This window comes from Hyla sarda, chromosome 4 (assembly GCF_029499605.1).
Source record: "Hyla sarda isolate aHylSar1 chromosome 4, aHylSar1.hap1, whole genome shotgun sequence".
NCBI classification, from domain to species: Eukaryota; Metazoa; Chordata; class Amphibia; order Anura; family Hylidae; genus Hyla; species Hyla sarda.
This window is the reverse complement of record NC_079192.1, coordinates 30,266,237-30,281,385: the sequence shown is the minus strand read 5'-3', so window position 1 is coordinate 30,281,385 and position 15,149 is coordinate 30,266,237. Positions and strand designations below refer to the sequence as shown.

General features: G+C 47.6%; 2 protein-coding genes across 15 annotated transcripts in view; one reads left to right on the top strand and one right to left on the bottom strand.

Moving 5' to 3' along the window:
- The window catches only part of LOC130367694 (surfeit locus protein 4-like), a 644,664-nt gene that overhangs the window by 181,299 nt on the left and 448,216 nt on the right, over positions 1–15,149 (top strand). The gene's annotated exons all lie outside the window — the stretch shown is intronic.
- Positions 1–15,149, bottom strand: part of CACNA1A (calcium voltage-gated channel subunit alpha1 A) — a 358,458-nt gene that overhangs the window by 10,812 nt on the left and 332,497 nt on the right. For all 8 annotated transcript variants that reach the window (XM_056570294.1, XM_056570295.1, XM_056570298.1 and 5 more), the window contains one exon: positions 3,770–3,968. In XM_056570294.1, the coding sequence (XP_056426269.1) occupies positions 3,770–3,968 (199 nt within the window). The remainder of the gene's footprint in view (positions 1–3,769; positions 3,969–15,149) is intronic.

The window sequence follows — 15,149 nt, the reverse complement described above, 5'->3', positions numbered from 1 at the left end:
GGGCTCTGTACATCTAATTACTATTTATACAGATCACAAGAACTTGCTCTATCTACAGACTGCTCATTGTCTCAACCCTCGTCAGGCTTGCTGGTCTCTTTTCTTCTCCAGATTTGATTTTCTTATTCACTTCCGTCCAGCAGAGAAGAATCTTTGGGTGGATGCTCTGTCTAGGTCCTCCGATGTGCAAGACCAAGAATTCCATCCTCAACATATTATACCTCTTTATCGTCTCATTTCTGCAGCACCAGCAACTCTTCAGCACCTGCCTCCTGGAAAGACGTCTCAGACTTCGAGTCTTGAAATGGGGTCATTCCTCATTGTTGGTCAGTCATGCCGGTATCCGTAAAGTCTTAAAACTCATATCCCGACAGTATTGGTATCCAACTTTAAAACAGGACATCATTGACTTCGTCCATTCCTGTTCGGTCTGTGCTCGGGACAAGACCACTCGCTCCAAACCTGCAGGTCTTCTACAACCTTCCTTCCTGAGCGACCTTGGACCTATATTGCCATGGACTTTATTACTGGCCTTCCTTCCTCTGGCAGCAATACAGCCATTTGGGTTGTAGTAGACCAATTCTTTAAAATGGCTCATTTTGTGCCCCTGCCAGGATTACCATCGGCACCGCAGCTTGCTAAACTTTTTCTCCACCACATCTTCTGCTTACATGGACTGCCAACTGGGGAGTTCAATTTGTCTCAGAATTCTGGAGGGCCCTCTGCTCACGTCATCAAGTCAAATGACATTTTTCTTCGGCTTATCGCCCTCAATCTGATGGACAAGTCAAAAGGGTGAACCAAGTCTTGCGAGACTACCTTCGCCATTTTGTTTCGGCTCGTCAGAACGATTGGACCCATTTACTCCCCTGGGCCGAGTTTTCTTACAATCATAGGGATTCTGAATCCACTGGGACTTCGCCTTTTCATGTAGTCTATGGACTTCATCCACATCCACCCCTCCCCTTGTCTTCTCCCTCCGGTGTCCCTATGGCAGATGAACTTGTACAGAATTTCACCTCCATCTGGAAGAAGACTCAGCTCTCCCTCTTATATGCCACGACCTGTATGAAATTTCAAGCAGACAAGAAGAGGCGTTCTCCTCCCTAAGTGTGGTTGTCATCTAAATATATTCGCTTCAATGTACCCTACTATAAACTGGGTCATCGCTATTTGGGTCCTTATTCTCTTCATCTGCCTTCCTCCCTCTTGATCCCGAATTCTTTTCACGTCTCCCTTTTGAAGCCTGTCATCCATAACCGCTTCTCTAAAAAGGGCATTTCTTCTACTCCCATCTCAGGTACCCCCGATGTTTTTACTGTCAAGGAAATTCTGGACTCCAAACTTATCAGAGGAAAACATTTCTTCTTGTAGATTGGGAAGGATTCGGAGCGGAGGAAAGGTCTTGGGAGATAATATTCTAGACCGTGACCTAATCCAGAAGTTCTTGTCCTCCAAAAAGAGGGAGAGACCAAAGGGGGGGAGAGGGGTACTGTTACACTCCACACTCAGGCAGCAAACACTGGCCGTGATTGCGGAGTCCCTGTGTCCCCGTCTGCTGACGGGGCTGGGATTCGCATTGCGGGAGGTGCCCCCATGCGAATTTCAGCCCGTCACTCACCATACTCCGCTGCCGCCTCCTCCCCTGTGTCTCAGCTCCGGCACGTGTGTCCCCGTCCCCTAGGGCGTGCACACGCCGGACCTCTGAAATTTAAAGGGCCAGTAAGCCCATAATTACTGTTGCACCTGTCACTACATTATAAACTTCCTGCACCTCCCCCACTTCCCTGCTGGATCTTCAGTGCCCCTAGCCTGAGATTAAGCATTCCTTATTGCCTGTTTGCCTACCCGTGTATCCAGACTTTCCGCTACGTTATTAGTCTCCGCACCTTTGCCGCCTGCCTTGACCTTCTGCTACGTTTGACTACGCTACTGCCTTATCATTCGGTACCTTACTTTACTCAGCTATGTATGGTCGAGCCGTGTCGGGGGTAGCGATCTGGGTGTCCCCAATACGGTCCGAGTCATCAGCCACACAGGTTAGAGGATCCACATCCAGCTACTTTACAATGACATGCCCAATTCACATGGAATCACACCTGCTTTGCACCATGCTTTGCCCACTTGGCGAGCGTAGTTCAGTATGAAAAAGTCACAATATTTTAGCGAAAGGTGAGTTTATATTTTCCAACTTTTTCAATTTACACTAGGCAATGAAATTATAAAATCCCCTCCCTTAGTTTGCAACCTGCTCCTAGTTTTTTAGACATTTCCATTGTGAACCAATCCCTCCCAGTAGTACTTGCTAGATATGAGATCTGTATGTTCAGGGTGCTGCTTCCTGTGCTAGCTCTAACGTATCATCATAGCTTCCTTTACTCATTTCTCCTCCTACAACCTGCATAACATTTATCTTTTATACTAAAAGACACTGATATTGAGGAGTATGTGATATCTCTATCATTCCCTACAGTCTAGCCTTTGTTTCTCTCTCTCTCTCTCTCTCTCTCTCTCTCTCTCTCTCTCTCTCTCCAGTCATACATGGCCTCTTTGATCATTCCCTCTTCTCACAGCAGATTGCCATGTGTGCTATTTTCATTTCTACTCTGTCATACTGAAAGATCTGTCCTCCCTAAAGACAAGGATGCTTTTCCCTGCTTCACTTACTAATCTGTTAACAACATGTTGCCCCCCCCCCCCCCCTCATATCTCAACACTGAGAAAAGCAAGGAGAAGAGCAAAGAGCAAAACAGCCAGGAGCACGGTGCCGTGGGATCTATGTCAGAAGCAGCAGGACAAAGTTATAAAATGTGTACAGCAGAAAAAAGTTGTTTAAAGCTGTTAAATCAGTGGCAGGCTTTAGTGTTTAGTTGTTGATAACCCCTAAAGTGCCAGGTACAGAAGTCCCCCAAAGCGCCAGTCACATATACCTTCAGGTAGTCTCCTTTTCCCAGAATCCAGTCCATCTTTTAATACTGCTCCTGATTTGACTTCTAAACTGTATTCCATGAGGGGACCTCTTTGCTGCATGTCATGTAATGTTGTCATTCAAGACATCTTCATCACTTGACACATCACAGGTAGGGTTGTCCCTTTCTTGTAAAAAAATACTGGCGATGCTAATTTACATAATTCATTATATATATTCGTGACATCACAGTAAGTGATATAATAGATATATTACATATGCCTCCTCTTCTGACCCCTATAACTTTTTTATTTCTCTGTATACGGGGCTGTATGAGGGGTTGTATAAATACCGACCATGTCATGTAATGTTGTCATTCAAGACATCTTCATCACTTGACACATCACAGGTAGGATTGTCACCTTTCTTGTAAAAAAATACTGGCGATACTAATTTACATAATTCATTATATATATTCGTGACATCACAGTAAGTGATTATTTTTTATTTCTCCGTATACGGGGCTGTATGAGGGGTTGTATAAATACCGGCCTTTGCATTGCCGGTATTTAATATAAAAATACCAGCAGGGTGGCCAAAATACCAGCTGTGCCAGTGAAATACCAGCCAGGTGGCAATCCTAAACACAAGGTAGCTGGTGCATCTACATCTTTTTCTCCATAGCTATAGTAGCAGTAAATTATGCACATGCACCAAGACATCGGCTTATATAGTGACTTGTATCAACTTTGTTAACAAGAGATTTAAAGTCCTCCACTTAAAAAACATCAGAAGCAAAAAAAAAAATAAAAAAAAATAATTTAAAGAGAAGAAAAAGAGTAAAAAGAAAGATTTACCAACCTGATTCCAGATCTACATAGCGAGTTAGGGAGCGCTCAGACACCCGGTGTCCACGCTCTCTTCTGCGCTGGTGTCCGTGGCGGAGGCCTTCATCAGGGGTCACACGCTCCAATGAGTATTCATTTAGTCGGATTCCTTTCGACTGAGAATGGCCAAGCATGGATGTGGATCGTTTCATTGGACTACCATCTGTTATAGTCTGTAAATTGAGTATGATATAATGGTAAGCATCCTGTCATTCCTTTCTAAAAGGTTGTCATAAAAGCAAAAATGTTTATGTGAAATAGTTTAAATAAACTGGCAAAGATTCCCACGTTATATATTTTACATCTTATACAGACGTTTTTATGGATTAGGCAAATAAACTAGTGCCACTAGTGTTTGTTAATACAGCTAAGCTCTACTCATTTGAATACCAGATACAGCCCATTGAAAAGAGTGACACTGTTTCTAGTAAACAAACAGACCCTTTTTTCTAATGCTGGAGCATGTCTCTAAGCTCTGGTAGTCAGGAATCTTTTTTTTTGCTGCACCTTATGTACCCTGTCCTATGGCTTGATAGTTGTTTGTTTATAATAATTTCAGTGTATAACAGCACACAACATGATACTACAATACGAACACATAAACCTTTCTGTCTTCAGTTATGTTTTTGTGGGACTATAAAATTGTAATTTTGGTTTAATGTTTCCCAGTGTATTTAGTAGGACTGTGGAAGCAAAAGGGACTAACATGGGAGATCAGAAATATATTCACACATCACTTGATAGTTGATACTTCAGGCATTTTGCAGTGTATGTTGGATGTCTTCATCGGGAAGATTTCCCAGTGTATACCTTCAGCTCTCCTACATGGTGGCACTTGTCTCCCAATGGTAAATATATATATATATATATATATATATATATATGTATATATATATATATACTGATGTATACTGATGCCACCTTCTGTGGTAGTTCTATATTACTAGTCATGCACTTTGGTTCTTAATAAATCCCTGATGGGATTTTCATAGGTGGGAGATCTAACAAATAATGGTAATTATAGATATATGTCATGACCAACATACTGATAATGAGTTTTAAAATTATTATTTGTTGCACTTATGTGACTAACATAATTATTCAGCTGGGTATCTTAATATGAGGCTCAATATTGCTTCACAATTTTGCACTGTCACTTTATTTTGTACTCTATTAACATGATTGTTTATTAGCATGAGCACTTAATATTTGCAACCTCCCCCCAACAGGATAAAGCTTTATTATATAGTTGCTATTGCTATTGTATCCTCGGGATACAGTGCTCGGGAGTCTAGAGTTGCTGTGTGCATGCCCGGCTATCAGTAAACCGGGACATGCGCAGTGGCACGCAGGCGCCGAGACGCATCACGAGAATCTCTGGCAGCCTGTGAATGCGCGCCGAATCAGGTGACAGAAGCACGCACGGAAGTAACTACAGCGTCCCGGAAATTGTATCCACTGCAACACGATATATAAGGTGAGATTGGAATGATAGACACATTGTAGCCCCCTGAGGAAGGCGACGAAACAACATCTGTTGGGGTAGTGGAGCAGACTGTTTCCTAGTTACTATGGGTGAGGATGTTTTTGGCACTTTATATGCATATGCACCTTAATGTTATGTAGTATTGTAGCAGGTTGAGGTATCTGATTGAGGCTTTCAGGAGTGGGCTCTGAAATTTCGGGGACACTAACAGACTAAAACTACATTGATTAATTATAATGCTGCATATGATATTTTGAACTCCCTTAGGATATATTGATAATACTTATATAGAGTGCTCAGTGTTATAATAGTATTGATCCTCACACTCCAACTGCTTTTCATTGGAAGATCCTGTCTGTAGAGCTCCATGTTATATTTTAATGATGCTAAATAAAATTTTAAGATTTTAATTTATCTAAGTGTAAGCTCTACATTTATTTCAGTGTAAAATGTATATAAGTAGAGTACTTAGTACTCAGAGTAAGGCCAGGGGGACATAGTTAATTCAAACATGAGATTGACATATGATAAGGATATATGTCCTGGAGAACCTTTTTGTGTATTTACACTGATGTATACCTGCCTGACAGAGGCCAAAAGGAGACTCTTTTTGCCTCTGTTTGGAGAATGGACCCCAATGATTTGTTTTTACGTATGCATCAGGAGCTTTACTGCAGCATATAGTTAACATACACTGCAACACAATGTAAAAGTATACTTCACCAAGTGATAACTGAGGCTACCGTATTTTTCGCCATATAAGACGCTCCGGCATATAAGACGCACCCAATTTTAAAGGAGGAAAATCTAGAAAAAAAAGATTCTGAACCAAATACTGTAGTAAAATATTTTATATCAGTATAGTTCCCCCACAATAGTTGGCAGTATAGTTCCCCTACAATGGTAGGCAGCTCCTCCCCCCCCCAATGGTTGGCAGTATAGTTCCCCCACAATGGTTGGCAGTATAGTTCCCCCACAATGGTTGGCAGTATAGTTCCCCCACAATGGTAGGCAGCTCCTCCCCCCCCCCCCACAATGGTTGGCAGTATAGTTCCCCCACAATAGTTGGCAGTATAGTTCCCCCACAATGGTTGGCAGTATAGTTCCCCCCACAATGGTTGGCAGTATAGTTCCCCCACAATGGTAGGCAGCTCCACCCCCCTCCCCCCCACAATGGTTGGCAGTATAGTTTCCCCACAATAGTTGGCAGTATAGTTCCCCCACAATGGTTGGCTGTCACGATGCCGGCTGGCAGGTAGTGGATCCTCTGTGCCAGAGAGGGATTGGCGTGGACCGTGCTAGTGGACCGGTTCTAAGCCACTACTGGTTTTCACCAGAGCCCGCCGCAAAGCGGGATGGTCTTGCTGCGGCGGTAGTGACCAGGTCGTATCCACTAGCAACGGCTCACCTCTCTGGCTGCTGAAGATAGGCGCGGTACAAGGGAGTAGGCAGAAGCAAGGTCGGACGTAGCAGAAGGTCGGGGCAGGCAGCAAGGATCGTAGTCAGGGGCAACGGCAGAAGGTCTGGAAACACAGGCAAGGAACACACAAGGAACGCTTTCACTGGCACTAAGGCAACAAGATCCGGCAAGGGAGTGCAAGGGAAGTGAGGTAATATAGGGAAGTGCACAGGTGATTACCCTAATTGGAACCACTGCGCCAATCAGCGGCGCAGTGGCCCTTTAAATCGCAGAGACCCGGCGCGCGCGCGCCCTAGGGAGCGGGGCCGCGCGCGCCGGGACAGAACAGACGGGGAGCGAGTCAGGTAGGGGAGCCGGGGTGCGCATCGCGAGCGGGCGCTACCCGCATCGCGAATCGCATCCCGGCTGGCAGCGGGATCGCAGCGCCCCGGGTCAGAGGACGTGACCGGAGCGCTGCAGCGGAGAGAGAGAAGCGAGCGCTCCGGGGAGGAGCGGGGACCCGGAGCGCTCGGCGTAACAGTACCCCCCCCCTTGGGTCTCCCCCTCTTCTTGGAGCCTGAGAACCTGAGGAGCAGACTTTTGTCAAGGATGTTGTCCTCAGGTTCCCAGGATCTCTCTTCAGGACCACAACCCTCCCAGTCTACTAAAAAAAAATTTTTCCCTCTGACCTTTTTGGCGGCCAAAATTTCCTTGACCGAGAAGACGTCCGAGGAGCCGGAAACAGGAGTGGGAGGAACAGATTTGGGAGAAAAACGGTTGAGGATGAGTGGTTTGAGAAGAGAGACGTGAAAGGCATTAGGGATACGAAGAGAAGGAGGAAGAAGAAGTTTATAAGAGACAGGATTAATTTGACACAAAATTTTGAAAGGACCAAGATAGCGTGGTCCCAACTTGTAGCTAGGGACACGGAAGCGGACATATTTAGCGGAGAGCCATACCTTGTCTCCAGGGGAAAAAACGGGGGGAGCTCTTCTTTTCTTATCCGCGAACCTCTTCATGCGTGAAGAAGCCTGTAAGAGAGAATTTTGGGTCTCTCTCCATATAATGGAAAGGTCACGAGAAATTTCATCCACAGCGGGCAGACCAGAGGGCAAGGGGGTAGGGAGGGGGGGAAGAGGGTGACGGCCGTACACCACGAAAAATGGGGATTTGGAGGAAGATTCAGAGACCCTGAAGTTATACGAGAATTCGGCCCATGGAAGGAGATCTGCCCAGTCATCCTGGCGGGAGGAAACAAAATGTCGCAAATAATCACCCAAGATCTGGTTAATTCTTTCTACTTGTCCATTGGACTGGGGATGATATGCAGAGGAAAAATTTAATTTAATCTTGAGTTGTTTACAGAGAGCCCTCCAGAATTTAGACACGAATTGGACCCCTCTATCCGAGACAATCTGCGTAGGCAACCCGTGAAGACGAAAAATGTGTACAAAAAATTGTTTAGCCAACTGAGGCGCAGAAGGAAGACCAGGAAGAGGGATGAAATGTGCCATTTTGGAGAATCGATCAACGACCACCCAAATAACAGTGTTGCCACGGGAAGGGGGTAAATCAGTAATAAAATCCATACCAATCAGAGACCAAGGCTGTTCGGGGACAGGCAGAGGATGAAGAAAACCAGCGGGCTTCTGGCGAGGAGTCTTATCCCGGGCACAGATAGTGCAGGCTCGCACAAAGTCCCCAACATCCGTCTCCAGAGTCGGCCACCAATAGAAGCGGGAGATGAGTTGCACAGATTTCTTGATGCCCGCATGACCTGCGAGATGGGAGGAGTGACCCCATTTGAGGATTCCGAGGCGTTGGCGTGGAGAAACAAAGGTCTTTCCTGGAGGAGTCTGCCTGATGGAGGCAGGAGAAGTGGAGATCAGGCAGTCAGGTGGAATGATGTGTTGCGGAGGGAGATCAACTTCTGAGGCATCCGAGGAACGAGAGAGAGCATCGGCCCTAATGTTCTTATCGGCAGGACGAAAGTGAATCTCAAAATTAAATCGGGCAAAGAACAGAGACCACCGGGCCTGGCGAGGATTCAGCCGTTGGGCAGACTGGAGGTAGGAGAGGTTCTTGTGGTCGGTGTAGATAATAACAGGAAATCTTGATCCCTCCAGCAGATGCCTCCATTCCTCAAGTGCTAATTTAATGGCTAGAAGCTCTCGATCCCCGATGGAGTAGTTCCTCTCCGCTGGAGAGAAGGTCCTAGAGAAAAAACCACAAGTGACAGCATGCCCGGAAGAATTTTTTTGTAGAAGAACAGCTCCAGCTCCCACTGAGGAGGCATCAACCTCCAATAGGAAGGGTTTGGAAGGGTCAGGTCTGGAGAGCACGGGAGCCGAAGAAAAGGCAGACTTGAGTCGTTTAAAGGAGTCTTCTGCTTGAGGAGGCCAGGACTTGGGATCAGCATTTTTTTTGGTTAAAGCCACGATAGGAGCCACAATGGTAGAAAAATGTGGAATAAATTGCCTGTAATAATTGGCGAACCCCAAAAAGCGTTGGATAGCACGGAGTCCGGAGGGGCGTGGCCAATCTAAGACGGCAGAGAGTTTGTCTGGATCCATCTGTAGTCCCTGGCCAGAGACCAAATATCCTAGAAAAGGAAGAGATTGGCATTCAAACAGACATTTCTCAATTTTGGCATAGAGTTGGTTGTCACGAAGTCTCTGAAGAACCATACGGACATGCTGGCGGTGTTCTTCTAGATTGGCAGAAAAAATTAGGATATCGTCCAGATATACAACAACACAGGAGTATAACAGATCACGAAAAATTTCATTGACAAAGTCTTGGAAGACGGCAGGGGCATTGCACAGTCCAAAGGGCATGACCAGATACTCAAAGTGTCCATCTCTGGTGTTAAATGCCGTTTTCCACTCGTCCCCCTCTCTGATGCGGATGAGGTTATAGGCGCCTCTTAAGTCCAATTTAGTGAAGATGTGGGCACCTTGGAGGCGATCAAAGAGTTCAGAGATGAGGGGTAAGGGGTAGCGGTTCTTAACCGTGATTTTATTAAGACCGCGGTAGTCAATGCAAGGACGTAGGGAGCCATCTTTTTTGGACACAAAGAAAAATCCGGCTCCGGCAGGAGAGGAGGATTTACGGATAAAGCCCTTTTTTAGATTCTCCTGGACGTATTCGGACATGGCAAGAGTCTCTGGGGCAGAGAGAGGATAAATTCTGCCCCGGGGTGGAGTAGTACCCGGGAGGAGGTCGATAGGGCAATCATAAGGCCTGTGAGGAGGTAGAGTCTCAGCTTGTTTTTTGCAGAAAACATCCGCGAAGTCCATATAGGCCTTAGGGAGACCGGTTACTGGAGGAACCACAGAGTTACGGCAAGGGTTACTGGGAACCGGTTTTAGACAGTTCTTGGAACAAGAGGGCCCCCAACTCTTGATCTCCCCAGTGGACCAATCCAGGGTTGGGGAATGAAGTTGAAGCCAGGGAAGTCCAAGGAGAATTTCTGAGGTGCAATTGGGGAGGACCAAAAGTTCAATCCTCTCATGATGAGATCCGATGCTCATAAGAAGGGGCTCCGTGCGGAAACGTATGGTACAGTCCAATCTTTCATTATTTACACAATTGATGTAGAGGGGTCTGGCGAGACTGGTCACCGGGATGTTGAACCTGTTGACGAAAGAGGCCAAAATAAAATTTCCTGCAGATCCAGAGTCCAAGAAGGCCACAGCAGGGAAGGAGAAGGCAGAGGCAGACATCCGCACAGGCACTGTAAGACGTGGAGAAGCAGAGTAGACATCAAGGACTGTCTCACCTTTGTGCGGAGTCAGCGTACGTCTTTCCAGGCGGGGAGGACGGATAGGACAATCCCTCAGGAAGTGTTCGGTACTAGCACAGTACAGGCAGAGGTTCTCCATACGGCGTCGTGTCCTCTCTTGAGGTGTCAGGCGAGACCGGTCGACCTGCATAGCCTCCACGGCGGAAGGCACAAGAACAGATTGCAGGGGACCAGAGGAGAGAGGAGCCGAGGAGGAGAAACGCCTCGTGCGAACAGAGTCCATATCTTGGCGGAGTTCCTGACGCCTTTCGGAAAAACGCATGTCAATGCGAGTGGCTAGGTGAATAAGTTCATGTAGATTAGCAGGAATTTCTCGTGCGGCCAGAACATCTTTAATGTTGCTGGATAGGCCTTTTTTGAAGGTCGCGCAGAGGGCCTCATTATTCCAGGACAATTCTGAAGCAAGAGTACGGAATTGTACGGCATACTCGCCAACGGAAGAATTACCCTGGACCAGGTTCAACAGGGCAGTCTCAGCAGAAGAGGCTCGGGCAGGTTCCTCAAAGACACTTCGGATTTCCGAGAAGAAGGAGTGTACAGAGGCAGTGACGGGGTCATTGCGGTCCCAGAGCGGTGTGGCCCATGACAGGGCTTTTCCGGACAGAAGGCTGACTACGAAAGCCACTTTAGACCTTTCAGTGGGAAACAGGTCCGACATCATCTCCAGATGCAGGGAACACTGGGAAAGAAAGCCACGGCAAAACTTAGAGTCCCCATCAAATTTATCCGGCAAGGATAGGCGTAGCCCAGGAGCGGCCACTCGCTGCGGAGGAGGTGCAGGAGCTGGCGGCGGAGATGACTGCTGAAGCTGTGGTAGTAACTGTTGTAGCATAACGGTCAGTTGAGACAGCTGTTGGCCTTGTTGCGCTATCTGTTGTGACTGCTGGGCGACCACCGTGGTGAGGTCAGCGACAACTGGCAGAGGAACTTCAGCGGGATCCATGGCCGGATCTACTGTCACGATGCCGGCTGGCAGGTAGTGGATCCTCTGTGCCAGAGAGGGATTGGCGTGGACCGTGCTAGTGGACCGGTTCTAAGCCACTACTGGTTTTCACCAGAGCCCGCCGCAAAGCGGGATGGTCTTGCTGCGGCGGTAGTGACCAGGTCGTATCCACTAGCAACGGCTCACCTCTCTGGCTGCTGAAGATAGGCGCGGTACAAGGGAGTAGGCAGAAGCAAGGTCGGACGTAGCAGAAGGTCGGGGCAGGCAGCAAGGATCGTAGTCAGGGGCAACGGCAGAAGGTCTGGAAACACAGGCAAGGAACACACAAGGAACGCTTTCACTGGCACTAAGGCAACAAGATCCGGCAAGGGAGTGCAAGGGAAGTGAGGTAATATAGGGAAGTGCACAGGTGATTACCCTAATTGGAACCACTGCGCCAATCAGCGGCGCAGTGGCCCTTTAAATCGCAGAGACCCGGTGCGCGCGCACCCTAGGGAGCGGGGCCGCGCGCGCCGGGACAGAACAGACGGGGAGCGAGTCAGGTAGGGGAGCCGGGGTGCGCATCGCGAGCGGGCGCTACCCGCATCGCGAATCGCATCCCGGCTGGCAGCGGGATCGCAGCGCCCCGGGTCAGAGGACGTGACCGGAGCGCTGCAGCGGAGAGAGAGAAGCGAGCGCTCCGGGGAGGAGCGGGGACCCGGAGCGCTCGGCGTAACATTGGCAGTATAGTTTCCCCACAATTGTTGGCAGTATAGTTCCCCCACAATGGTAGGCACTGGCAGCTCCCCCCCACAATAGTTGGCAGTATAGTTCCCCCACAATGGTAGGCAGCTCCCTCCCCTCCACAATGGTTGGCAGTATAGTTCCCCCACAATGGTTGTCAGTATAGTTCCCCCACAATGGTTGGCAGTATAGTCCCCCCACAATAGTTGGCAGTATAGTTCCCCCACAATATACAGTGTACGGCTGGAGGCTGTATGTCTGTACTGCTGCCCCCACAGTGTTCCGGTCACTGCTCCTCTGGCCCGGTGTCACAATCTACTGCTATGGCCTAGGGACCATAGCAGTAGGTGCCGGGACCGGAGGAGCGGTGACCGGAACGCTGAAGATTACACACCGCCGGTCACTTACCAGGCCCCGGTCGGCGCGCGTCTTCCTCCAGTCCTCCTGTCCTCCGGCGCCTCTATGGTTGTACGCACGGGACGTCACTGAGGTCCCGTGCGTACAACCATAGAGAGGCGGAGGATCGCAGGAAGACCGCAGGAGGACCGGAGGAGGACGCGCATCGGCCGGGGAATGGTTAGTGACCCGTGGACATCCTTATGTCCCGAAAAGATTTTTCGGGACATAGGGATGTCCGGCATAGGAAAACCTATGATTTTATCTGCCCAGGCCAGCTCCTGTGTGCGGCTGCAGGCGGGGGCCGGCCAGAGCAGGTAAAAACTAATACTGTATATTAAAAACCAGGGGGCCTCCAGCTTTTGTGAAACTACAACTACCAGCATGCCCAGACAGCCTTTGCCGGTCCGGGCATGCTGGGAGTTGTAGTTTCAGAACAGCTGGAGGCACCCTGGTTTTTAGTATACAGTTATTAGTAATTCACTTGCCCGGCGCCTGGAACTGTATGTTCCAGGCGTAGGGCAATAAACATAGCCGGTGTGAGGTGAAAAATTCACCGGCGGTCATGAGGCTGCTGCGGGTGGGGAGCGGGTAGTCAGCGCTGTACCGCACCGCCGCAGCCTCTGTACTTACCGCTGACTTCCCGCTCTAGCCCGCAGCAGCCTCGGGCGTATATTCGCCGTATAAGACGCACCAACTTTTCCCCCCACGTTTTGGGGAACAAAAAGTGCGTCTTATACGGCGAAAAATACGGTATTTCTTCCTTCTTTTGTGTCAGGTAAATTGCTATACAGTGTATGTATATATATATATATATATATATATATATATATCTTATACAATCACCATATTGATTGGGATTGCGGATTGGTTGGCCAGTGAATCGCTAATAGTAGATTTGTTGGCATGTTCGTGGAAATCATAATAGGCACCGTCTCTGGAAGATAACCTTTATGTGTAATTAAACCATACATTTCCCCGGAAGTGGCCCAAGAATGGTCTGGGTTTCTTAGAGCGAGAACTGCTAACAATTATAATACTGAACAATTATGAATTAGGGAAACTCCATTAGCATTCTACTGTAGCAGATTATAAGGGGATGTCTGCTAGTAGCATTATTTATTAGTGGCACTCCGCTAGTACTGTAATGTATTGGAGGAAATCTAATGCTGGCACTGTTCATTGAGGGCAGTGTGCTGTGGGTCAGTCTGTTAGTACTTCAGCTGTTGTCATGGCATCACTTATACTTACGTGCTGGTATTTTTGGCACAAACAAGCTGTGGCATGTCTATTGAACTCTTCTTGAGGCTCTTTTCATACTCAGTTTTGCAGTGTTTAGCGGAGGTACACATTGGGGGAATCCCCAACGTATACCTCAGACGTATGCCCAAGGTTATGATGGATAGATGATAGATACCACTTAGTTATTGAAAAATCTATACAGCTCAGGTTTTTTTTTTTTTTTTTTTATAACTGTGTGCTGCTCTTTAATATTGCAGAGGACTTGGCTATCCTATCCACAAAATAAATGGAAAGCACCTATTATGTGATGGTTGTCTATGAATATGTTTGCTATATGTTAAGAAATATTTTGTGCATAGGGTAAATAGCCACCATAAACATTTCTCCTTGTACTACACCAGGGGGACATTTACCGTATATACTCAAGGATAAACTGACCCGAATATAAGCCGAGGCCTCTAATTTCACCCCAAAATCCCAGGAAAAGTTATTGACTCGAGTATAAGCCTAGAGAGGGAAATACATCATCCCCCCCTGTCATCATCCAGACCCCCGTCATTAACACCCTCATCATCCCCCCTTCATCATCACCGCCTGTCATCATCCCCCCTTCATCATCACCACCTGTCATCATCCCCTTGTCATCATCCCACACCCCTCTTCATCATCCCCTTGTTATCATCCCACACCCCCCTTCATCATCCCCTTGTCATCATCCCACACCCCCCTTCATCATCCCCTTGTCATCATCCCACACCCCCCTTCATCATCCCCTTGTCATCATCCCACATCCCACACAAAAATCGTGCTGAAAAACTCGGCTTATACTCGAGTATATACTTATTTCTTCGTTTTGGTACACTGCACGTTAGTAAAGCTGCAGGGACGTGCACAGACATTTTGGAGGGCAGGGGCTCAAGTAAAAAAAGAGGGCACTTCTCATCATTTAAAAAACGTCTGCCTGACTTAATGTGCTGCGGCCCAGGGACACAGTGGACCTCCCGCCAGGCCTCCTCGACATTACTATCCCCCATAAAAGTTGGTGTTTTTGTAAAATAAAGTCAAGAACAGTTTCTCTGAGGTCTGCCATGTGTATATACAACTTTAGCTGTGCTGTCAGTCTTATTTACAGAAAACATTTGACAGCTGCCCTATAATATACTGTATTATAGAGGAGATTTATCAAAACCTGTGCGGTGCAGTTATCCATAGCAGCCAATCAGATTGCTTCTGTCATTTTGCCGAAGGCTTTTCCTCTGCAAAGGTTTTAATAAATCTCTCCTATATGCCCCGGTCTGGGCTCTATATGACAGAACCCATCACCAATCACCCAGCACCAATCACCCAGCACCCATCACCC